The sequence below is a fragment of the Hibiscus syriacus genome, unplaced genomic scaffold (assembly GCF_006381635.1).
Source record: "Hibiscus syriacus cultivar Baekdansim isolate YM2019G1 unplaced genomic scaffold, ASM638163v2 tig00110348_pilon, whole genome shotgun sequence".
Taxonomy (NCBI): domain Eukaryota; kingdom Viridiplantae; phylum Streptophyta; class Magnoliopsida; order Malvales; family Malvaceae; genus Hibiscus; species Hibiscus syriacus.
Genome location: NW_024062699.1, coordinates 2,003,209 through 2,028,434, shown reverse-complemented (window position 1 = coordinate 2,028,434; position 25,226 = coordinate 2,003,209). Strand labels below are relative to the sequence as shown.

Genomic DNA, 25,226 nt, shown 5'->3' with positions numbered 1-25,226 from the left:
TTATATAGTTTTTTTTACAAAAAAAATAATTTTTTATATTTATTATTATTATTATTATTATTTATTACTTATTATTTTTTTTGTTTTAGGTCCAAAATAGGGTCCAATGAAATGGTCCAGTAACAGTCCAACCAGATAGGCTTGATCTAGCTCGATAATGTTTAGGGTTTAGAAACCCTAATATCACAACACCGCAACAGGGAAAAACCTTAAGACATCATTTATACAGTCAGATCTGGACCGTTAGATCTGACCCAATCCAACAGCCATAAGCAATCTCAAGCATCACCGGAAATGAAACCGGTCAAACAGGCAACAAAATCGGAACAAACACGTTCCACAACACCAAACAGAACGCAGGTCGTAACAAGATCGGGAACGATCCCAGAATATCCAGGATCGACCCTGAGATCACCGGAAATGAGCCACCAACGGTGGGGTATAAATACCCCACCAAGCCTGTCACAGGGGGAAGACAATACTAAACAGCAGCTATCGAACCCACGACGAGAACAAAAAGCGACCATCAACAATGTCAGAACATCAACCCACGGCCAACAAGACCCAAATAGAGAACCATCAACAACGAAACCAACAGCAGGATCAAACAAATAAGAGATCAACAGTGAGGCAAAAAAACCATCATCAACAACAGACAAAAACCATCACCAAAATACAACCAAACGCCACTAAACCAAACCACAAAAGGGAAGAAACCCAGAGTTAAAAACTATATATAAAAACCATTCGAAGTTACAAAGACGGTCGGAGCCAAGAGGAGCCAAACCCACCAGGAGAACCGAAGAGTCACCGTCGGTGAGGTAAAAAACCGGATCTTTGGGCGTAGATCTACGCTTTTGTGGGATTTTGGTCACGGATTTATCTTTAGGGTGGTAAGGGGAACGTCTCATCGCTTTTTTGTTTTTTCGACCACTGCCGACGGCGGTGTCTGATGGTGATCGGTCTTTACCGGTGGCCCTCTGATGAGAGACGGCTAGAAAGAGGCGAGAGAATTTTTTTCTTTCATTTCAGTAGAGAGAGGGAACCAAGTGAGCAAATGAGGTTGTGGGCGAGTTTGGCCTTTGTTTTGGGCCTTATATAATCCCCACGAAACGACGTAGTTTCAATGGGGAGTGTTTTTAATTTTGTTCGGGGGATAATGTCATCTAGGGTCCCTCGTCCTTGGTAATTCTATTTTCTAGCCATGGATTAAACTTTCAATTTATTTTATTTTGAGTATCAATGTTTCAATACTTTTATTTTAGTTTGACACTTATTTGTTTTGTTAATTTCATTAGAACTCGACTTTGGGTATTATATTTGCTAGCATTTTATTTTAACCACTATCTCATTTTGGTTTAACTATTATTTGGTCCTACAAGTTTTAAGGGTTTACATGTTAGTCTTGTTTTTTATGTTACATGTTTTTTTGTGTGTTAATATTCCAATTTGGCCCTCTAAATTTTATTTTATTTTTTTCATATTATTTTTATTTCATTTAACATTTTTTCATTTCTTTTTATTTATTTATTTTTTATATCCCTTTGATTTATTACTTTATTTTTAAATACTTTTATATATATATATATATATATATATTTATTTTTTCTCTCCTTTGATTTATCATTTTGGTATTTCTTATTAAATTATTTATTTATTTATGAGAAAATAACCTCAGTGACCAAAAATCCCATATAATATATGATTTTAACCAACTTTTTCCGGATTTGCCAAAATGACCAACAAAATCGCAATGCGATCTCCATTATCACAAATCAGTTTCCAGATTCGCAACGCGATTATGACTATCGCAATGCGATTTTCCAATTTCGCGTTGCAATTTTCCCAATTCGCAATGCGAATAAGTAAATCGCAACTCGAATTGGGAAAATCGCAATGCGATAATACAAAATCGCAACGCAATACTGACTTTCGCAACGCGATACTTACTTTCGCAACGCGATACTGACTTTCGCAATGAGATAATACATAATCGCAATGCGATTTTCAAAGCGCCATTAGTATCGTAACGCGTATTTTATTTTCAAATTCCAAACACGAATATTAATATATTGGAACACTGAACCGTCCACAGTATATCCCGTAATCGAAACTCATAACCTAAAACCTAAAATCACAACTCAGTCCCATCTCCATCTCTCACTCTCTCACCCATCTCTGACGAAATCCCGTCCCCATCTCTGGCGAAATCCGTCTATCTCCATCTCTCAGAGCCACCCTCACAATCAGAAATGGAAAATCAACCAAATCAACCACCGAGGGTTAGTTTTTTAATTATTTTCTTTTTGAAATTTTTGCATTATTATTAGGTTTTTCATATTGAAATTGATGATAAGTTTACTGGTAATTTCAATAATAGATTAACCATTTCACTTAGATTGCTTATTAAATCAACCGAGAATCGCAACGCGAAATGAAAATCGCAACGACAAAATCGCAACGCGATTTTATTCTCTCGTTGCGATAGTCAAATTCGTGTTGCGATTGTCATTTTCGTGTTGCGATTGTCATTTTCAGAAACTATTCTTCTTCTGCAAATTGAAACTTGAATGAATTGCATTACTTCAACAAAAAAACAAAGACAAATAAGAAATTCATAGTGTTGCAAATTTAAGTTTAAAGAATAAACTACTACTCTTTATGTTTATTATTGTTTTTGGTATATCTTCACAGTGTAGTTTTTGGTATATCTAACTTAGTATGTTTATTGTTTTTGTAGAACTTTTATTCGGCTCAATTGACCTTAAGAAATAAAGTCAGCCTGGCCAAAACAATTGCGTCGAAGCTTTCACCTGCACAAAGAAAAATGTTTGAGGATACTTGCTTCGGGCCATGGTTGAAAGTACAACATCCCGGTGGAGATGCGATGTTGACACACCTGTTTCTTCAAACCATGATTAGCGATCTACCAGATACTATACAACGTCGTGATGAAGAGATATGGTTTGATTTTCCACCGGCGTATACATGTTTTGGGCGGGAGGAGTTTTGCTTAATCACCGGTCTACGCTTCGGACACGATGATGTAGGTCGGTACACTAGACACATTACCCGCCCATCATGGTTATCCCGGGTTTTTCCTGAGCTGGAGAGGCCGAATCTACACGTGGAAGACCTGACGAGATTATTGAATAAGAAATATGGTTTTACTCGGATGGATGACGTCGATGTTGTCCGAGTATGCCTTCTAATACTTTTGCATGCCGGCTTTTTAGGCAGAGAGGCCAGACAACCTATTCCGAATGATCTAATCAAATTGGTAGAAGACCTAAATGCGTGGAACCTATTTCCGTGGGGCTCGTATTTATGGAAAGCTACATGGAATAAGTTATCGTCTGCCTTGGATGATCGAAAAAGTTTGCATGGCGATGGTTCCAAATACACTTGACAGGCTTTATTTGGGCCTTTAAGGTAAGAATTTTTATATAATGTTTCTAAAATTATAAGTAATTATTTAACAATTACTAATGTTTGTTATTATATTGTTTGTAGATTTGGATATTTGAGGCATTTCCCGCCATGAAGACATATGCAATAAAAACTTCAAATGATATTCCCAGGGTTATTTCTTGGAAGAGGAAACGGACCTTGCAATGGGAAGATTTACTACGGTATACGATAATAAATAATGTAAGTTAACATAAATACTACCATATGTTTATAAACAAGTTATTACTAGTACACGTTTAACTTTGTTTGAGCTTTTATATTGTTAGGAGGCCAACACTCCATTACAGAGGCTGACACCCACGGAAGCTGAGCTTGCCACTGATTGGTGGCAAGCTAGTAAGCGTTTTTTTGATGGCACGGATGATGAGCAGCCTCCACTTCGGGAGCCATCACCTCACTCAGAGCTATCACCTCACCCAGGGCCATCACCTGATCGACCTGACTATACACCTCCACAACGACAGCCATCACCTATTATGTCACATCATCGAGCCTCTTCTCCACCATCACTGCAAGATAGGCGACCGGCAAAGATGCCACGACGTTTATCTCCCTGTTCTCCACCTCCACGGGATGAGTTAGGGGAGTTACGTGATGAGGTCAATGCCTTGCGTGAGGAGGTCGGTACTTTACGCAAAGACGATGGTGCATGGCGTGTTGAGGTGTCTACTTTACACGGTGAGGTAGCCGCTCTACGTGAGATGGTAGCATCGTTGCAAAATGAGGTTCATACTCTACGCAACGAGGTAAGTTTAAGATTTTTCATATTTAACTTGATAATAAATTTACTCGTAATTTCACTTAGATTAACCATTTCACTTAGATTGCTTAATAAATTCATTCGGTTGCTGCCAATACTGCTAAACTGTTTTTGTTAGTATTTGTTTTTGTCTTTTGGTTGAAGTAATGCAATCCATTCAAGTTTCAATTTGCAGAAGAAGAATAGTTTACTTTCGCAACACGAAAATGACTATCGCAACGCGGAAATGGCTATCGCAATGCGAAATGAAAATCGCAACGACAAAATCGCAATGCGAAATGAAAATCGCAACGACAAAATCGTAATGCGAAATGAAAATCGAAACGACAAAATCGCAATGCGAAATGAAAATCGCAATGCGATTTGTGTTTTGCGTTTCGATTTTGTCGTTGCGATTTTCATTTCGCATTGCGATTTTGTCGTTGCGATTTTCATTTCGCATTGCGATTTTCATTTCGCGTTGCGATAGCCATTTTCGCGTTGCGATAGTCATTTTCACGTTGCGAAAGTAAGTTTCGTGTTGCGAAAGTAAACTATTCTTCTTCTGGAATGTTTATATATGTTGTCCTTTTAAATGTTTATATAAGTGCTTACTTCTGGAATGTTATCTGATGCATTTTGTGAACTATGATAGAATAATGACTTGGGTGAATACAACGCAAGTTTGAAACATATTTGTCTTTATTTAACATCATGTATGTTTATTTACTGATTTATGTATTAATTTTTTTTTAGCTGCCCGATAAGGTGGATGCTTTACGTCGGGTTTTCCTTGCACGACGGAGTTCACGCATCAGACGGCGTGCACGTGCTATTACGTCTCCGTTCACCCCAATGGTGCGAAGACTCCGCAAGAAAAAGCCCGACTCACCTGTCATCCCTCAAGAGTCCCCTCCAATCGTTCAAGAGGCCCCTATCATCCCTCAAGAGTCCCCCCCCACCGTTCAAGAGGCCACTGTCATCGTTGAAGAGGTCCCTCCCACCATTCCAGAGCCCGATTCACATGGGGTAATATATCGAATTATTGAGAAACCCCCACCGTTACCGGACATGATGGATGAGAGTTGGCTCTCGTATGAGTTACCGGCTAGTACCCTTCCGGTATCTGAAGTGGAGAGGAGACAATTACCGGAAACAATTCTGGATAATACCCTTTGGGCTAAGACCGCAGTTGATTTTTATCTACATGAGCGGAGCCAAATGTGTTACACTGACATAAGCAAACTCAACGATGAGATGTATTTGTTGCTTAATCGGTCTTGGTGGGGTGTGTTATTAGGGGTTGAAGACAGTGGCTATTTCGATGGGGAGGTAAGTCTTATATTTGTCTTATATATGATTTTGATTAATTTTTTTTAAAATTAATGTAATTCACTAATATATGTCTTTTTTTGTAAAACAGCATATCGATACGTGGGTGTCACGTCTTCTAATAATAAGGAAGCTTAGGAAAAATAAAAAAAAAATCGCGATATACAATAATGCCGGCGGCTTTTCACGCAGTTCACTTGAAGAATCAACGAGATGAATTATTTTCGTTGGGCAATGGACAAGCTAAACTTTATCCTGCATGGTGGGAGGTCAATAAGGTTAGTGTTTATTTTTTAAATTTTTTTAAAGGTGTTCATAAATAAGTGTGCAAATAAATGAATTATTACTTATGATTGCAGGTGTTTATCCCTGTTTTGGAACGTCGTCATTGGCTTCTCGTCCAACTTCAGCTCCCATCCCTGAAGATAATAGTATATGACAGCATGATAAATTACATATCACTGTCTGATTTGAGAGATATTATCAAGGGATGGAGCTCTCATTTGGCTAAATTCTTGGATGGGATTAATTATTGGACTCATTCTGGACACAAGAAGCCAAAGAAGTTCAATGTCACAGTTGTCAGAGACGAGACCGCGCCACAACAATCGCCGGGAGCCAGAGGGGATTGTGGTCCTCTTGTATGCATGTGTTTGGCGCATTTGACGACGGGAAGCACAGAGTTTCTACCTCCCACCGATAGAGATAGAGCTGCAGTAGGCTTGTGGTTTCGGCATTATATGGCTAGAGCGATATATTCGAGATGCTGCCTACCTGCATCCGCGTTATGAAAGTATCCATTGTTAATTGGTAAGTCAAATGCAAGTTTTGTTAACATATATACTCCTTTTGGTTTGAAAATGTTTGGTTAAGTACCTAGAATTTAATAATTTGCTGTTTGTAGGTTTTAGATGTGTAGGAAGTCTTGTTTGAGCAAATGTTTGGTTTCTGCAGGTTAATCCTTAAGTGAGCTGCGTGAAATGGATGTACGGGTGCAAAAATTGATTCATTGATTCAATAATTGATGAGGAAATAAGAATTATTATTATTTTTTATTGTTTAATTGATTTGTAAAACATGATTTGTAAATGTTGATTTGTTTAATTGATGTGTACATAATTCTTATTTGTGCTTGTTTAATTGATTGAAATGTAATAGTTGATTTGTTAATTTTCAATCTGCATTATGTTGAAGGCAAAACAGACTATCGCAACACGAAACTGACTATCGCAACGAGAGAATCGCAATGCGAAATGAAAATCGCAATGCGAAATGAAAATCGCAACGAAAAAATCGCAATGTGATTTTCATTTCGCATTGCGATTTTCTCGTTGCGATAGCCATTTTCGTGTTGCGATAGTCATTTTCGCGTTGCGATTTCCCCGTTACGATAGTCAAATGAATGTCTAATAAGTGATAACAACTGAACATATCATAGCAATGTTCAAACTCAAGTTATTAATACATGCCTAACTGAAAATGTTAAAAGTGCACACATAAAATACACATAATACAACGTTTGCATTTAAAAATCACCTAAGTTAACAGTCCCAAAAGGTGAAGCTGGTTGTGATTGGGATTTTGAAGATGATTGCGATTTTGATTGCCTTTTGCTTGACACCATATGAGCTTTGGATTTTGATGAGGATCCATATTTTGGTAGAGGAAAAGATGATTGCGATTTTGTATTATCGCGTTGCGATAATCAGTATCGCGTTGCGATAATCAGTATCGCATTGCGATTTTCCAAATTCGCATTGCGATTTTCCAAATTCGCATTGCGATTTTCCAAATTCGCATTGCGATTTTCCAAATTCGCATTGCGATTTTCCAAATTCGCATTGCGATTTTCCAAATTCGCATTGCGATTTACTTATTCGCATTGCGACGCATTGCGAATTGGGAAAACCGCAACGCGAAATTGGAAAATCGCATTGCGATAGTCATAATCGCGTTGCGAATCTGGAAACTGATTTGCGATAATGGAGATCGTGTTGCGAATTAGCGATCGCATTGCGATTTTGTTGGTCATTTTGGCAAATCCGGAAAAAATTGGTTAAAATCGTATATTATATGGGATTTTTGGTCACTGAGGTTATTTTCTCTTTATTTATTTATTATCTAACCTTTTTTGACCCATTGTTAGAAGGACTCCAACTGATCAAAGGTAAATGATTCAAATCGGGTAATTTAAATTTTTAACTTTTCGCAATTAAGACAATCGAAAAATTAATTGGTACCGAAAGAGCGGTTCAAGGGTGCTAATCATTCCTTGAACGTAATCGACTTCTAAGCCCGACACATTTCTGATAAAACGCAGATCAGGTAAGATGGTGTCCGATCCACCTAAATATTTTTTGAAGTGATCGGTGATAACTCTAATCCAATTAATTACGTCGAAACATAATTCTGGGCCCAACCGAAAGACGGCTGCTTGAGATATATATTTTAGTGTTTAGTTTTAAGTGACGTATGATAATTCTAGAATATTGTTTTGTCGGAGCAAGAAAATTGCAGTTTCTGTATTTAGAAAATTTTATAATGGGTTTTTAAGTTGGTGGGGGGGGGGGTTTCAAACGATTGGTTTCAATTTCTTTCGAGATGTGTCAATTATTTTTAGAGTGGTGATAATATATTTAAAAAAGTGTCAATTTTATTTTTAATATTTTTATGTACAACTATAAAAAAAAGTATTTTCAAACATTTTTGGGTGTCAAATATGTTGCTATGTCCATGTTTGGTATGATTAGCGGTTCTGGAGTGGAGAAATGGAAATTCAGTTACTCGTAGGGATAGATACAAAATTTTATGATAAGGGATGCTCTTCTAAAATTTTAGGGGAGAATAAATTTATAAAATTTTAGGTGCAAAAATAAGTTACGGATAGAAAATATATAAAAAAAATATCTAAAATATATGATTGTTTAAAATTCTAGGGTGATTCCTGGTTCCTTGCAGTTCTACAAAAGTATTCTATATGCCCTATGGGTTCAAATTTTACTCTGAATCATAGAGCAAAAGTTTTGGTATCTCATTAACCTCGTACTTGTTTGAGATATTTGTGGGGATCAAAACTGTCGAAAGCAGTCCCTACTGATAGGTTTAAGAGAGTTTTGTCTTCATGCCAATGAAAAATGTGATATAATTTCAAACCATTGCCAGGAAAGAAAAGGTGATGAACTCCAAACAGGGGCTTTTTACCTGGTTGTAATTTCTATAGCATACCAAATGAACCTGAGAGGACATAGCTACCCTTTGTTCCCTCTACAAGATGATATGGATAATCAAGGTAGCTTAATATTTTAATTTGGAGTTTGTTTTTCTTTTACTTTCAAAAGAAGATTTAGTTTCTGATAATTTAATAGTGGAATAGAAGGCTGGATGTAGTTTTGGAAGTCTATTTTCCAGTTCTAGTTAGAATTTGTTACATTTCGAGATTGGTCAGTGGTAGGTAGTTTTGGCATACTATATTAAAATTTGTTACATTTTCCTATTCTTTTATGTTAGAGTAACTTTTTTATAAGTAAAATCTTAAGTTTATATTAGACATTTACCATTGGACAAGTATGTCATCTTTCTTAACAGGTATCCAAATAAAATGGTAGATTGAGGCAAAAGGTTGGGTCAATGATTTGGGATATTCCTCATTCTTGCTGATCTGACATACTGAGGCTAAATGTTAGGATTTGGAAAAATAGCCTATACACCATTCTCTTTGTCCGAGGCTAAGCTTTTGATTCACGAGGGGTATTAAGGCATCCTAAATGGAAGTGGAGGGTTTTCACTTAGAATAAGTGATTATTATACTTGTTTTAATTGACCCTCTTCCATCACCTTGCTATTTCTATCGATCCTTGCTTGTTACAGAGATTTCTTGTTTGCCCTTTTGATAAAGAAAAGGTACATATTAATAGAGTATTATAATGACTAATGTATAGCTTATGACTCTATTACATACTTGTTGTTTACGACTCTTAGGACCTGGTTCCCTTTAGGTTATCAGCATGCTCTGGTGCCCTCTATTTATGTACAAGACCTCCATTTCGTTATTCAATTTAGTACATAAGATTGAGTTATGCTGGAGGTGGTTAGGTTCCCTGTAGGATGGCCTTAAGTTTGTCTTTTTCCGTCATGTTTTCTATCAATAGATTTCTCATCAGCAGCTTTTATTATCCTGTCATCTCCAAGTTCCTGATGTAGCTTTTAGCCTTGCAGTTTTGGATTCCTTTTCCTTAGAATTGCAATTTCCTATTGGCACCAACTAGTGCTTCCAACCTATACTTAAGTATTTTTCAGCACCTTTTCCATATGTTTCGTGTAATAAAATCTATGTGAGAAATCCTAACATGTCAGCATGGTTTTGGTAGAACCTAGCAGAATCATATACTTCAGCTGTTTGGAGTCCCTGTGGATTGGATGGTAAGTTAAAAGATTGTCCTCTTGTTGTAGGAAACCATTTTTCCTTATTGATTAGTCTTATATAAATGCTTTAATTTTTCCCCTGCATGCAACGTGTTGTATTCAATTTTTCTCTTTATTTTAGAGCTCTCTTCTCCTTTTGTATTTTAATTTTTAACGTAGCAGGGACAAACTATGGTTTGGACAAATGAGAAGCATAACTCTTATCTTGATTTCTTAGAAGAATCATTTGTTAAGCAGTTGCATTATTCTAGGAGTTTGCATGGCTGTCATCCACAAGTGGGAATGTGGAAGCAATGTCCATTCCCACAACAGTCAGCTGGACATAATTCTTCTCATCAGGTCAGAAACTTAATCTGCTTGTGCCTTCTTCACATTAGGATTATATATCGATTAACTGCATTACTTCAATAATTTATCTTCATTATCGTTTCAGTTTCCGATACTACAAGATGACTGTGTCCAGAAGATGAATTATAAGAGCAATGATCTTTTCTTGGAAACCATTGCTAAATCTGGTTCTGTGGTGCAAAGTCCAAGGTTACATAATTTTACATCTGCAGGCAAAAGCAGCATAACAACATTTCCTGTTCCAATAGAAATTGTGGTATCCAATGATGGAATCTACTTGAGAAGTAATACAGACTTTTCTGGCAAATCAGCAGTAAACTCGGAGCAGAATCCCATCATTGATTCATGCAATCACAGCTTGGGTAGCTGCAATGCTGGTAAATCTACTTAAAAGCCTCGATGTACTAGAATTTTTTTCTTTTTCCTCCACCCATTCACATCTATTTTGAGTTCCCATATTCCATGCTGGTGCATGCTTTGAACCATTGCACTTTCTCATGAGCATGCCTTAATTTTCTGGAAATTTTTGCACACAAGCATGTTTTCTTCTCCTAGTATGCTTTTGATGGAAATGTTTCACAGATGAACCTTACGGGTTATGTTACTGATGTTTGACACCAGTGAAGGCTTGTCTGCTTTGGCTATCTTTCTCTCTATCTAGACCTTGCATGATTGGTGAAAGCAACTTGATCTTACATATTTTAAGTCTTGTGAGCAGTTGCCTTTGTTCAACAGTGTCTCCAAATTTCACAGTGAGTGTACTGTTTATGTGTGTATGTGCGCGCATCTGGATTTCGTATTTCGTTATTTGTTAGTTGTTACTAGAAGCTTTAAATGTGGGTTTCAAATGAGGGAAGACCTACAGGCGATCTTTTTTATTGGATTAGAATAGATTGGATGAAGTACATGTTCGGCTGGGGGGCACATCTGGTGTGGAGGGTGGCCCCACACCACACTTATTCCAAACGGACTCAAATTGGAGAGATGCCATGTGGGAATTGTGTTTCACTATGATCAGGCTGAAAGGAAAGTAATTGAAGTACCAGGTTTTGCATTACTAGGTTGAAGGAAACTTTTATGAATGGTTTGCTGGAGGATTCCTGCTGTATCTACCAAGAGCTGGGCAGTTGAAAACATCTTGATAATTGTAGTAAGGATATGAGCTTATACAAGAAATGGAAGGATAATAGTGAAGCCTGAGAAGATGAGTTGAAGTACTAAAAAGTTTCGGACCTTTATATTTCATTGAATTTAGCAACTAATCTTTCTTTCTTGCATATTATATGGGTTATCTAAATGCGTTAATATCAGAAATCATCCAAGCGATCGGTTATTAAGCATTTCTAATTCCTTGTAAGGAAGCCACCTGTTGTCTATTCCTTTTATTTCTGTGACTTGAGGATTTCCTTGTCATTGGATACTTTTCCTTCGTATGTTCCATGAGACGATCATGTTTACACTATTATTTTGTTTGTTCCCTTTTGAACATTTCAACCTTGTTAATTTCGTTCATGTGTTTTGGCTGCTTGATTTTGATGCTTAACTGAAGTAATTGGTCTTTTATAGAGGTCTCAGATCAGAATTTTGTGGATGAAGACCAAGGAGAAATGACTTGCTGGATATGTGGGGCAAAATGCTTGAAGACGACGACAGTGCTTAATGCTTCAAGTAACAGTCAAGTAAAAGTTAAAATTTAACCGTGTCCTTGGCTTTTATATAAGATTTCAGTTATTCAATGATGCTTCATGTTTTGGAACTCTCACTTCTATTATTTATGAAATTCTTCTTCAGGTTGCCTGTTGAAAGTATTAAAATGGTTTTCAAGTTTGATAACCAACTTTGAAAAAATGGTTTTCAAAGTTTGGTAAATGTTTCTTTGAAAATGGTTTTCAAAGTTTGGTAAATGTTTCTTTGAAAAATAGTTTTTCAAAGTTTGGTAGATGTTTGTTGAAAAATGATAATGGGATAATCACAATTAATCCATAGGTTTTAGGGTATTTACAAGATTAAGTCCTTAAGTTTCAACTATAAATACCCTAGCTCATTTAGCTTCAATACTATCCCAAAAAAATCATTTCTTTCTCCCAATACTAGAGAGTTTTCTTGTGAGTAGTGAGTGTTTTGTAAACACCTGTAAATTTTCTCTCTTAGTAAAAGATCTGCAGCAGTCCGGAGACGTAAGCACAATTGGCTGAACTCCGTTATCAATTTCGGGTATTATTTTTCCGCTTTTATTTTGCATTCTCACTAATCTGGTTATAGGGAAATTACTTGTACTTGGTTTATTTCCCAACAACTGGTAATCAGAGCTTTTGGGTTGTGAATTTTGTCAATTTTTTGCGAGGTTACTATTCGGGTTACTATTCACGTGAATAGTGAATTTCGTGAATAGTGAAATTCGGTCGGCGATACGAGTTTGTCGACGGAGGTGTTCTAATACACGGCGGTTCGCAAAAATTGTCAGAAACGATCCAAACGAAGCCAGATTCGAGTGGGAGCGATGGCTGCAGACGAAGGGAAGGTGAAAATTGAAAAGTTCGATGGTGCGGACTTTGGATTTTGGAAGATGCAAATTGAAGATTTTCTATACCAGAAAAATCTATATCAACCCCTCTCAGGAAAACAACCAGAGGGCATGAAGAATGAAGACTGGGCTCTTCTCGACAGACAAGCCCTCGGAGTTATCCGACTGATGTTATCCCGCAATGTTGCTTTCAACATAGCATAGGAAAAGACCACGGCGGGTCTTATGACGGCTCTCTCCAGTATGTATGAGAAGCCATCGGCCTCAAACAAAGTTCATTTGATGAGGCGATTATTCAATTTGCGAATGACGGAAGGGGCATCGATGGCACAACACCTAAATGAACTCAACACAATCACAACCCAGTTGAGTTCAGTGGAAATTGAATTTGATGATGAAGTTCGAGCTTTAATTCTCTTATCATCTTTACCAGACAGTTGGAATGCTACTATTACAGCAGTCAGCAGTTCGTCGGGAAACAGCAAATTAAAATTCGACGATGTTCGGGATCTGGTACTGAGCGAAGAAATTCGACGGAGAGAATCGGATGAAGCATCAACCTCCTCAGCCTTGCACACGGAGTCCAGAGGGAGAACTTTAGAAAGAAATTCAAATCGTGGCAGATCGAAATCCAGAAGGGGAAAATCAAGAACAGGAAATAAAGATTTTACCTGTTATAATTGCGGCAAGAAGGGCCACTTTAAAAGAGATTGTCGAGCACTGAAGAAAAATACCGGCGCACAGGAATCTGCCAATATGACGGAGGAGACAGGTGATGCCATGATTTTAAGCGTCAACAGTCCGATTGAATCATGGATTTTGGATTCAGGGGCATCTTTCCACTCCACGCCATGCCAAGAAATCATGGAGAACTATGTCAGTGGTGATTTTGGGAAGGTTCATCTTGCTGATGATGAAACCTTGAAGATCGTCGGAAAAGGAGACATCCGACTAAAGCTGCCAAACCAGACCACCTGGAAGCTTACAGGAGTGAGACATATTCCTGGTCTCAAAAGAAATTTGATTTCTGTAGGACAGCTTGATGAAGAAGGATACAATACAACCTTTTCAGGTTGTGAATGGAAGATTACCAAAGGAGCACTCGTCATTGCTCGTGGTAAGAAGACTGGTACTCTCTATGTAACCTCAAATTTAGAGAATATCATTGCAGTAGCAGATGATGATGGAAAATCAAACCTATGGCACCAAAAGGCTTGGCCATATGAACGAGAAAGGGATGAAGACACTTTTATCAAATGGGAAGCTGCCGGATCTAAAGAATGTAGATGTCGGACTATGCGAGGATTGCATCTTTGGCAAACAAAAGAAAGTCAGCTTTGCAAAGATTGGTAAGACACCCAAGGCTGAAAAGTTAGAGTTAGTTCATACTGATGTATGGGGACCATCTCCAGTTCCATCTCTTGCAGGCTCATTATATTATGTCAGCTTCATCGATGATTCTACAAGGAAGGTGTGGGTTAATTTTCTGAAGAAAAAATCAGAAGTCTTTGATACCTTCAGAAAATGGAAGGCCATGGTGGAAAATGAGAATGGTATGAAAGTCAAGCGGTTGAGGTCTGACAATGGAGGAGAGTACAAAAATAGGAGATTCAGAGATTTTTGCGCAAACAATGGGATCAAGATAGAGAAAACAGTTCCCATGACACCGCAGCAGAATGGCGTAGCAGAGCGCATGAACAGAACTCTGAATGAACGTGCCAGAAGCATGAGGATACATGCCGGATTGCCCAAATTTCTATGGGCTGAAGCTATTAACACTGCAGCTTACCTGATCAACCGTAGGCCCTCAGTTCCTTTGGATGGCAGAATACCAGAGGAAGTTTGGAGCAAGAAAGAAATAAACCTTTCACACTTAAGAGTGTTTGGTTGTATTTCTTATGTACACATAGACTCTGCTGAAAGAAGTAAACTTGATGCTAAGTCCAACAAATGTGTCTTTTTTGGTTACGGCGGTGATGAGTTTGGTTACCGGTTTTGGGACTATGAAAATCGGAAGATCATTAGAAGCAGAGATGTCATTTTCAATGAGAATGTGATGTACAAAGACAGGTCAACTGTAGAATCAAGCAGCTCCAATACCAAAGCTGAAACAAAGGAATTTGTTGAGTTTGAGGAGATTTCTGGAAATGATGTTCAGATCAGTCCTGAAGCAGTTCAAGAAGAACCAGGCACACAGAACTAAGACGCTCCTCCAGAATTCCTAAACCAACCCAACGGTATTCTCCTTCTTTGCACTACTTGTTGCTGACTAACAATGGTGAACCAGAGTGCTATGATGAAGCAATGCAAGTGGAGGATTCAGTCAAGTGGGAGTCTTCCATGAAAGATGAGATGGACTCGCTTTTGTCAAATCAGACGTGGGAATTAGCTGAATTACCACCAGGCAAGAAAGCGCTTCACAACAAGTGGATTTACAGGATCAAAGAAGAGCATGATAGGAGCAAACGCTACAAAGTGAGATTGGTTGTCAAAGGTTTTCAGCAAAAAGAAGGTATTGACTACAATGAAATTTTCTCTCCAGTCGTGAAACTGTCTACAATCAGACTGGTGTTGAAAATTGTAGCTGCAGAGAATTTACATCTTGAGCAGTTAGATGTAAAGACAGCTTTCCTTCATGGTGATTTGGAGGAAGAAATCTATATGAGGCAGCCAGAAGGCTTTATAGAGGCAGACAAGAAAAACCTGGTATGCAGGTTGAAGAAGAGCTTGTATGGTTTAAAACAAGATCCTAGACAGTGGTACAAGAAGTTCGATAGTTTCATGAGTAGCAGTGGTTTTACTAGATGCCAAGCAGATCATTGTTGCTACATCAAGAGGTTCGACAATAGCTTCATTATTTTATTATTGTACGTTGATGACATGCTCGTTGCAGGCTCAGACATGCAAGAGATTATAAACTTGAAGCAAAAATTGTCAAAGCAATTTGCTATGAAGGATCTGGGCGTTGCAAAGCAGATTCTTGGGATGAGGATCAAGAGAGACACAAAGTCAGGGACTTTGATATTATCACAGGCTGAGTACATCAACAAAGTACTCTCCAGGTTCAACATGCAAGATGCTAAACCAGTAAGTACACCTTTAGGTGTTCATTTCAGACTCTCCAAAGAACAGTCACCAAAGACGGATGAAGAACGTGCACACATGGTGAAGGTGCCGTACGCCTCAGCGATTGGAAGTCTGATGTATGCCATGGTTTGTACCAGACCAGATATTGCTCAAGCAGTGGGAGCTGTTAGCAGGTACATGAATAATCCGAGCAAGGTACACTGGGAAGCAGTCAAATGGATCCTCAGATATCTACGGGGTACCACAAACAAAGCACTTTGTTTCAAAGGTGGAGATACGATACTGACAGGCTATGTAGATGCTGACTTAGCCGGAAATGTTGACATCAGAAGGAGCACTACAGGGTATGTCTATACTCTAGGAGGAACTGCAGTGAGTTGGGTTTCTCAACTACAGAAGATAGTTGCTCTCTCCACAACTGAAGCAGAATATGTCACTGTTACGGAAGCTAACAAGGAGATGGTTTGGCTCCAAAGTTTCTTGGAAGAGTTAGGCAAGAAACAAGAAAACAATGTCTTGTATTGCGACAGTCAAAGTGCTATACATCTAGCAAAGAATCCGTCTTTTCATTCCAGGACAAAGCACATACAATTGCGATATCATTTTATCCGGTCTCTTCTGGAAGATGAGATTTTGAAACTTGAAAAGATCAGTGGAGCTCAAAATCCGGCAGATATGTTGACAAAGACGGTGACTACAGACAAACTGAAGTTGTGTTCAACTTCAGTTGACATGCTAGAGTAACAAGACTAGAAAAGCTGTTGCATTGATCGAGGTGTGAAGACAGATTAAAATCAGTCTTCAAGTGGGAGATTGTTGAAAGTATTAAAATGGTTTTCAAGTTTGATAACCAACTTTGAAAAAATGATTTTCAAAGTTTGGTAAATGTTTCTTTGAAAATGGTTTTCAAAGTTTGGTAAATGTTTCTTTGAAAAATAGTTTTTCAAAGTTTGGTAGATGTTTGTTGAAAAATGATAATGGGATAATCACAATTAATCCCTAGGTTTTAGGGTATTTACAGATTAAGTCCTTAAGTTTCAACTATAAATACCCTAGCTCATTTAGCTTCAATACCATCCCAAAAAAATCATTTCTTTCTCCCAATACTAGAGAGTTTTCTTGTGAGTAGTGTAAATTTTCTCTCTTAGTAAAAGATCTGCAGCAGTCCGGAGACGTAAGCACAATTGGCTGAACTCCGTTATCAATTTCGGGTATTATTTTTCCGCTTTTATTTTGCATTCTCACTAATCTGGTTATAGGGAAATTACTTGTACTTGGTTTATTTCCCAACACTGCCCCAGTTGGAAAATTACAGACAATTTTGTCCACTGTTTGCTTGAAGAACAATTGTGTCCACTCATAAGATCCAACACAAATTCCAGTAAGAACCCTTTTTTTAAATAAATATGGATTTAATGATATATTTTTTTATATGCCAAATTTAAATTATTTATACAAACATATCAATATTTAAATATTTGATATATTATTTGTATTAGATCTAAAACAAAATTTTTAAATAAATTGCAGACTAATAAAAATGTCTGACTGAGATTATATTAATAATTTAAAGATTAAACTAGTATATTTAAAACCTATAAATTAATTTAAAATTTTAGATATAATTTGAGATTTCCGGTGTAAACAACTTATTATACGAGTGTGCTGAATTTGGTGTTGGCATACGGCAACAAGCAGAAAATAATATAAACATAATAATTTTTATAAACAGTTTTTTAGTCCAGTAATAGGTGTTTTGAATTAATAGTTATATAAGCCATCGATAATATATGGTGATTGATTAAATTTTATTGTGTAAAAGAATTCGCTGATGCAGTAAGATAATTAACCTGTATATTCAAAGGAAATTTAAATTTAATTATTCAAAGTAATAAATATGTTTAATCCTGAGTTGTTTATGACTGAATTGTTATTTTATGTAACGTTTAAGTTATTCATAATACAAAGTTTTAAGTAAAAGGCAACTGCAAACATATTCTAAAGTACAAGCTTCAAAAAGTATGAAACAAAACTAAAATTAATAAGTATGGCTATCAAAATTTAATGTGATAAACTGTTGAATATTGAAAGGTATATTTAATAAAAAAAATAGAAAAACATTATTCTAATCTTACTTGTCCAATTAAAATTACTTTCCTTATTTAAAAAAAATTATTATGTATGAACTATTTTGTGTTAGTGGTTAAAGGAATTGTTGTTGTTTTTTAAAGCTCGCATGTTCAAACACTAACGACTGCAGTAGGATGATTGAGCGTTCAATGTCAAATGGTTATGAGTATTTAAAATAGATATTACTCTGTAGTCATCTTAGCTTAATAAAAAATATTATATTTTCTCAATTTTTTTTAAAAAAAGAAACCGCCCTAAATATTTAATATTCGAACCAAGAGATTAAGATGATGTATTTAATTTGATAGAATATATGTATTAAACTTTACACTAAAATTAAGTTGAGGGACCAAACAAATATATTTATCCAAAAAAGAGTGAAAAAAGAACTAACAATCGGGTCGGGGGTTAGGGATGGACACGAGACCCGAACCCGACGGGTTCCGACCTGATCTGATCTGATCCGATCGGATTAAGTATTTGAAAAATATTATAGGTTCGGGGCGGGTCAAACTTTTTAAATGTGATGTTCGAGTTGGGTCGGATTAGTGTTTAGGGTGAAAAATACCCCTCCCAGAAAAAAATATAATTTTAAAATACCCGATCAGATCCGATTAGGTCGGGTATTTTAAAAAATTATGGATTTAGGTCGGGTTAAACTTTTTTAAATGTAATGTTCGAATTGGGTCGGATTCATATTTAGGGTGATAAATACTCAATCACCGACAAATGAGTATTTTTTAAATTAAATTAATATTTTTTATTATTTTAAATCCACTCTGAATTTTCTCTAAAAAAAATTAGGTACGGATATAGTAGAAGGTATATATTTTTCGGTTCGGGAAAATGATCAACGCCGCCAGTAGACCCCAATCCCAAGTCCGTAGACTTTTTGAAGGAGGCAAGTCTGCGCCTTCATCTCACTGTTTTTTTTTTGGGTTAGGACAACTTGTGCTGCAAACAGACAAATCCAAAGAGAAAGGGAAAAATTAAGAAAAATGTCAATTTTTTATCTTCTGCAACTCTTCATTTCATTCAACTAACATCTATAGCATTTTAAAAGGAAACAAAGGTTGTTCCTTTAGATTGAGAGATACAGGCAAGGAGGCTCTGTTTTTTTATTGATGGGTATCATCTCAAATCTAAGAGGACCAAAAACCCAGCAACAAGGGTTGCCCCTCTCCAATACTTTGCCACCTTCTTCGTCATCGGCTTCCAACAAAAGGAAATGGTGCAGTTTGATGCCTTTGGTTGTGGCCCTTGTGGTCATAGCTGAAATCGCGTTTCTGGGTCGTCTTGACATGGCCAAAAACGCTGCCTTTTTAGATTCATGGCCTGAGATGTTCCACAAATCACACTCCTCTGCCGGCGATCGGGGCTTGGTGAAAGAGAGTTGTGAGGAGTGGCTTGAAAGGGTAGATGCCGTGACTTATTCAAGGGATTTTGCCAAGGATCCCATCTGGGTTTCTGGTGCTGACCAGGTTTCTTTCTTTTCTTTTTCTGAGTCAAAATGTTGATACGATACAAGGTCTTTTCTCTGCTAGGCGTTAGATAATTAGCGTATTGAACACTGTACTGATGGTCTGTGAACCATCTTCCGAGATTGTCAATTTCTCTTATTTATTTGTCTATGAAATTATGAGGTTATTAGTAAAGTTTTATCACAATTTGACAGAAACATATGAAATGTAGATAAAAATAATGTCTATGTATTATAGCTTTTGAGTGAAGATCATGTCTCCATAGTGTGTCCCTAGATCAAACGAAGTACACCCCCCACCCCCACCAAAAGGATCCACTTACACAGTAAAATTTTTATTTCCACTCATCCAATGACCCTAAATATGTGTAAAGCTAAAATGGTTTTACAGTGTATAAGTGGATCCTAAACTATATATATATATATATAACATTAGGAGTTAAAGATGCTGTTTACAGTTGCTAGCCCACTCTAAAATGTTATCATTTTGCATATTGTTATTCATGGCTAAGTGGCTTTTCTTTGTGTTTTGCTAACTTCATCTTCATGGTATGTAGGAGTGGAAAACTTGTGGTGTGAGTTGTACGTTTGGATTTGATCCCAGTAAGAAACCAGATGCTGCCTTTGGTTTGTCTCAACAATCTGGAGTAGCTACCGTGCTGCGCTCAATGGAATCGGCTTCGTACTATTCGGAGAATAATATTGCTCAGGCACGACGGTGGGTAAGCACAATCCCTAATGACTTGGTTGCATTTGAAACAAACACAGATTTTTCAAATCTCCAAAATTTTGAAGTTGTTCATCCAAACACATCCTTGATGATTTAATCGCTATTTTAATCAAACAGAGGCAAGGGCAAGTTGAATTTTATCAAAACCCGTAAAAAAATATTTTATTATTTATCGAGTTTTAAGGTTTCGGTTTATCTTTCATGAGTTGAAAGGTTTTAGTCTCTCTTTGATGAAATGAGCTATCGATCGCAATAAAATCCTGATAATTTGGTATTAGAGCTAACAATTTTTGGCATTGGCTGACTGGGCAATGAAAAAAAAAGTTTGAGCATATGCGAATAAGGATAGAACAAATATGCAATCAGCATGTAGATGTGATTTTTTCTAAGAACAAAAGCCAAGTCTTTGATCAAATGCTTGAAGGAATGGATAAAATGATTGGTGTTAAACAAGTTTGCAACTCGGGTAGGTGCCAAGGTAGACTCTCTAGTTGAACAAATGCCAATCACTCTTGAGGAAGCTACCTTTTGTGAAGTTTATCCCGAATCCGAGTTTGAGGACAAGGGTTTTTTTTTTTACCTTCCTCTCTTCAAGAGGGGAGTATTGTTGTGGAGGCTAGTTGAATTTTACCAAAACCTTAAAAAGAGATGTAAGTTTTTCTCTAACGAGTCCTAAGATTTCAGTCTACTTTTGATGAGTTGAAAGGTAACAGTATTTCTTTCCAATATTCTCTTTAACAAGCTTTTTCCTACAGTTTCGAGAATCTAGGAGGCTCATGGACATGGCTATACACGTGTCCTTATGTTTTCAATAATCTTTAGCACGTACTTCTAGCATGTTTATATGGTTGATAAAAGTTAATGAGATCTCTGCCAAAAAGTATTAAGTAATTTCTCTAGCTTCTTTTTGTAATTAAGCTGCTTCTGTTCCGGAAGTGTTCGACATAAGTAAACTCGACTATTGCCTCCCAAACTGTTTGTAGTATGCCAATTGTTTCACTGGATAAGCTGTCCTACAGAGCTAGACTTAAAGTGGATTCTAGCTAATGGGAAGTTTCTGTAATACTAATGGTTTTATTTTGTTTTCCTTTTGAATTAGGAGGGGTTTTGATATTGTAATGACGACTAGCCTTTCATCGGATATACCTGTTGGATACTTTTCATGGGCTGAGTATGATATCATGGCACCGGTGCTGCCGAAGACTGAGAAGGCCCATGCAGCTGCTTTCATTTCTAACTGCGGTGCCCGCAATTTTCGTCTGCAAGCACTTGTTGGGCTTGAAAAGGCAAATATCAAGATTGATTCTTATGGCAGTTGCCATAGAAATCATAATGGAATTGGTGAGTTTTTGTTTTGTTACACTTTTTTATATTTAAACTAGGTATATACCGACATGTACTTTGATGTTATAACTGTTAAATGTTGTAGTTTCTAATTTATGGAAACAGTTCAATTCAAACCAGAATGGCTGAACCAAAATGCTGAGTTGGCTAGGGTTGTATCACTTGGAAAGATTTTCTAGACCTCTCACTATTTTGAGAGATCATATTATTATAAGAGGTCTCTCACGGAGGGCATTTCAGAATTTGGAGGTCTATCACAGAAGCTGCTCTCAACCTGGCGTTGGGGGCAGCCTACTATCCTACCTCCCCCTTATCCCATTACGTATGGGAATAAGGGTCAGCTATTTTTTTTATATTATTATAAGAGGTGTGAACTGAGGAGTTCGGGGTTGATTTACTCGTGTAAGATTTTATCAAAAAAAATTTACTCGTGTAAGAAATGTCAAAGGTTCCACCTCAGGGGAAGATAACTGTTAACCTCAGATATGCAGTAAATATTTAACTAAAAGAAGTCATAGACATGAATCAGTTGTGGTTTACCGATATCATGTATACATGCTGTATCTTTAACCATACATACTAGTTATGCATTGTGTGAAGTAATTTACAGGTATATTCCATGTAAATTTTGCAGTGGAAAAAGTTGAAGCTCTGAAACGCTACCAGTTTAGCTTGGCTTTTGAGAACTCCAATGAAGAGGATTATGTGACCGAAAAGTTTTTCCAGTCTCTTGTTGCAGGTATGAGCTGTACTTATAATGGCACGTTAAACATTATATTAGGAATCAGGATTTGATAGACAAAATAATTCTTTTCGATCCGTTGTTCCTTCGATTGATGTTAAAAACTCCATACTTGAGTCTCTTAGAGTGAACCTAAACTTCTCCGTAGGAAACTTGTTCTGGTTCTGACAGTTTTGAGAAATTAGATCTAGAAAATTACGGTCCAGGCTGCAAGGATTCATGTGTTTTCATTTGGGATCTGAATGTTTCAATATCAATTTTTTCAGTTTCACCATTTGATCAACTGAACCGTTAAAATTTTGTAGGAACCATACCTGTTGTGGTTGGTGCTCCAAATATTGAAGACTTTGCACCATCTCAAGATTCATTTTTACATATCAAGGAATTGGAGGATGTTCCATCAGTTGCCAAAAAAATAAAATACCTCGCAGAAAACCCCGTTGCGTATAATCAATCACTAAGGTGTGTGGTATGCTAATTTACCAGAAAGCTGGTTCTTATTGTTGAATAGTCAAACACACCCCTCTCCCCTTGAGGTTTGTTGATGGTTTGTGTTTAGTTTTGGGTTCTTCATTTGGAATCTTATTGACCATGCGATATGCATGAATTAGGTGGAAGTACGAAGGACCATCTGATTCATTCAAGGCTCTCGTGGATATGGCTGCAGTTCATTCGTCATGCCGTCTGTGCATTCATTTGGCAACAGTCATCCAAGAGAAAGAAGAAAAGAGCTCCAACTTCAAGAGACGGCCCTGCAAGTGTACCAGAGGGTCGGAAACCTTGTATCATATATACGTAAGAGAGCGAGGGAGGTTTAAGATGGATTCTGTTTTCTTGAGGTAGCCACCATGTTCTTTAGCTATTATTAGCAAATTGTTACAACATATTTTTATCGACCCTTTTTTATCCAGACTTTATTTTCTTTAAATATTACGATCGATGGGAAAGTAGTTGAAACCTTCTGGGTGTTACATTCCTAAGCATGAGCTGATTTTAGTGGTTCTTCTAAAAGTAGAAACTGGAGGAAAATCCTTAACTTCTGACATTGATGATTAGATCTGGGAATTTGACTCTCGTGGCGTTGGAGGCAGCAGTGGTTATGAAGTTTAAGTCTCTGAAACATGTGCCGGTTTGGAAGGCGGAAAGACCCGAAAGCATCAGAGGAGGGGATGAACTAAAAGTATACAGAATATATCCAGTTGGCTTGACACAGAGACAAGCTTTATATACCTTCAAGTTCAAAGGGGGTGCTGATCTAAGGAGTCACATTGAGAACAACCCTTGTCCCAAGTTTGAAGTCATATTTGTGTAGATTGAATAGACAGATTACCTGTAAGAATATCATATATTTGTAATCATTGATAGGGATGAGGATGGTTATAGTTTTTACTGATGCATCAGTTAGTTTTGCGTCTCATCTAATCCTTTGCCTTGGAATTCTTCAAAGCATTAACAAAATATTGGATAATTTAGTTTGATTTCGATCATGTTGCTGGGAACTCTCTGTTATACATAATATGAATGCTTATCATCTGTGTGAGTTTTTTGGAGTTAGATTTTGAGTTTGGGAATCCAGACGTTAATAAGGATAAAATTATATATATATATAATAGAGTTTGGGAATATATTAGATTCTTGGACATATTGGTGGACCTCATTTTACCTATTGTATCTACGTGTTTTGATTTTATTTTGGTAATCCATCTAGGGGTGTAAATAAGGCGAGATAGATTGTGAGTTTCTCGAGATCAATTCGACTAAAGCTTGATATATACTCACTCAAATGGACTCGAGCTCGAGCTCGATTTGAGTTCTTAATTAGTCGAAACAAACTACTTGATACTCGAATCGAGAAGCTCACGAGCAACTCGAAAAATATAATATATTAAGAATTTATTTTTTTGAAAAATTAAATTATTAATAATATTAACATTTATGTGTTGTTTTTTTAAATTATATTATAAAGTTTTTATGTATTTAAGTTTTACGTTCGAGTTTGAGCTTGAGTTTCAATCAAATTAAGTTTAAGATTTTTTTTTAATTTCTAGATTTTACGAGCTTCAATTCATGGTTTCAAGTTCGAATCGAGCTTGAAAATTTTAGGCTCGCGAGTTTTCGAGCCAAGTCGAGATGCATTTTAAAGTTTTTGAGTCGAGTTGAGCTCAATAATACTCAAGCTCAACTCGGCTCGTTTACAACCCTGCATTCATCGTTAAACAATTAATAGAATTGTTGTGATATTTTTTAATTTTTTATACAATGATATGATATTATTTTATGTTAAAACATCAATATCATCATATATATTTTAGCGAGCGACCAAAATCAAATCAAATCTAAACAATAGATATGATTTTACAAAAAAAAAATAATTATATGATCAAAATTGAAAAAATGTCAGTTGGAGTATTAAACGTGTAATTTATCTAAAAATTATCATCGAACCCATGAACAACCATCCAATTAAGGGTGCTTAATGAGTTAAGCAGCTTGAACTAGACTCGGTCAAAACTTGATAAAAATTCAACTCGGGTTGACTCGATTCGAACTCGAGCTTGACTCAAGACCTTAATGAGTTGAGTAGAGAAAAGTCCAACTTGACTCGATAAGTTCGCGAGCAACTCATTAATTTTTTTTTATTAATTTTTAGTAGTTATCTTAAAAAATTATTTCATTAAAATAATTACTAATTTACTAATAGATAATAAAAAATGATAAATTACTAATCTATTAATTTTCTAATAGATAATTAAATATATTAAATTACTAATTAATCATTATTATTTTACTACAACAAAAAATTAAACTGTAATTATTATTTCAATTTATTTATGAATTTTTATTTTGATGTTTATACTTTGTTTCATACACTCTTTT

The 25,226-nt window shown here is 36.5% G+C and overlaps 2 protein-coding genes across 2 annotated transcripts; both read left to right on the top strand.

The window, feature by feature from the left end:
• The first annotated feature begins 801 nt into the window (after window positions 1-801).
• LOC120120811 (glycoprotein 3-alpha-L-fucosyltransferase A-like) lies at window positions 802-23,736 on the top strand. Its single transcript, XM_039140351.1, has 10 exons — window positions 802-806; window positions 15,011-15,016; window positions 19,119-19,128; window positions 19,161-19,534; window positions 20,091-20,251; window positions 21,363-21,604; window positions 22,242-22,346; window positions 22,655-22,811; window positions 22,961-23,188; window positions 23,406-23,736. The coding sequence occupies exons 4-10, from the start codon at window positions 19,178-19,180 to the stop codon at window positions 23,659-23,661; spliced, it is 1,506 nt and encodes a 501-aa protein (XP_038996282.1). The 5' UTR covers window positions 802-806; window positions 15,011-15,016; window positions 19,119-19,128; window positions 19,161-19,177; the 3' UTR covers window positions 23,662-23,736.
• On the top strand, window positions 10,136-12,115 carry LOC120120919 (cold-regulated protein 27-like). The gene is made up of 4 exons (XM_039140414.1): window positions 10,136-10,303; window positions 10,398-10,689; window positions 11,879-11,991; window positions 12,104-12,115. The coding sequence occupies exons 1-4, from the start codon at window positions 10,136-10,138 to the stop codon at window positions 12,113-12,115; spliced, it is 585 nt and encodes a 194-aa protein (XP_038996345.1).
• Window positions 23,737-25,226: the final 1,490 nt, after the last annotated feature.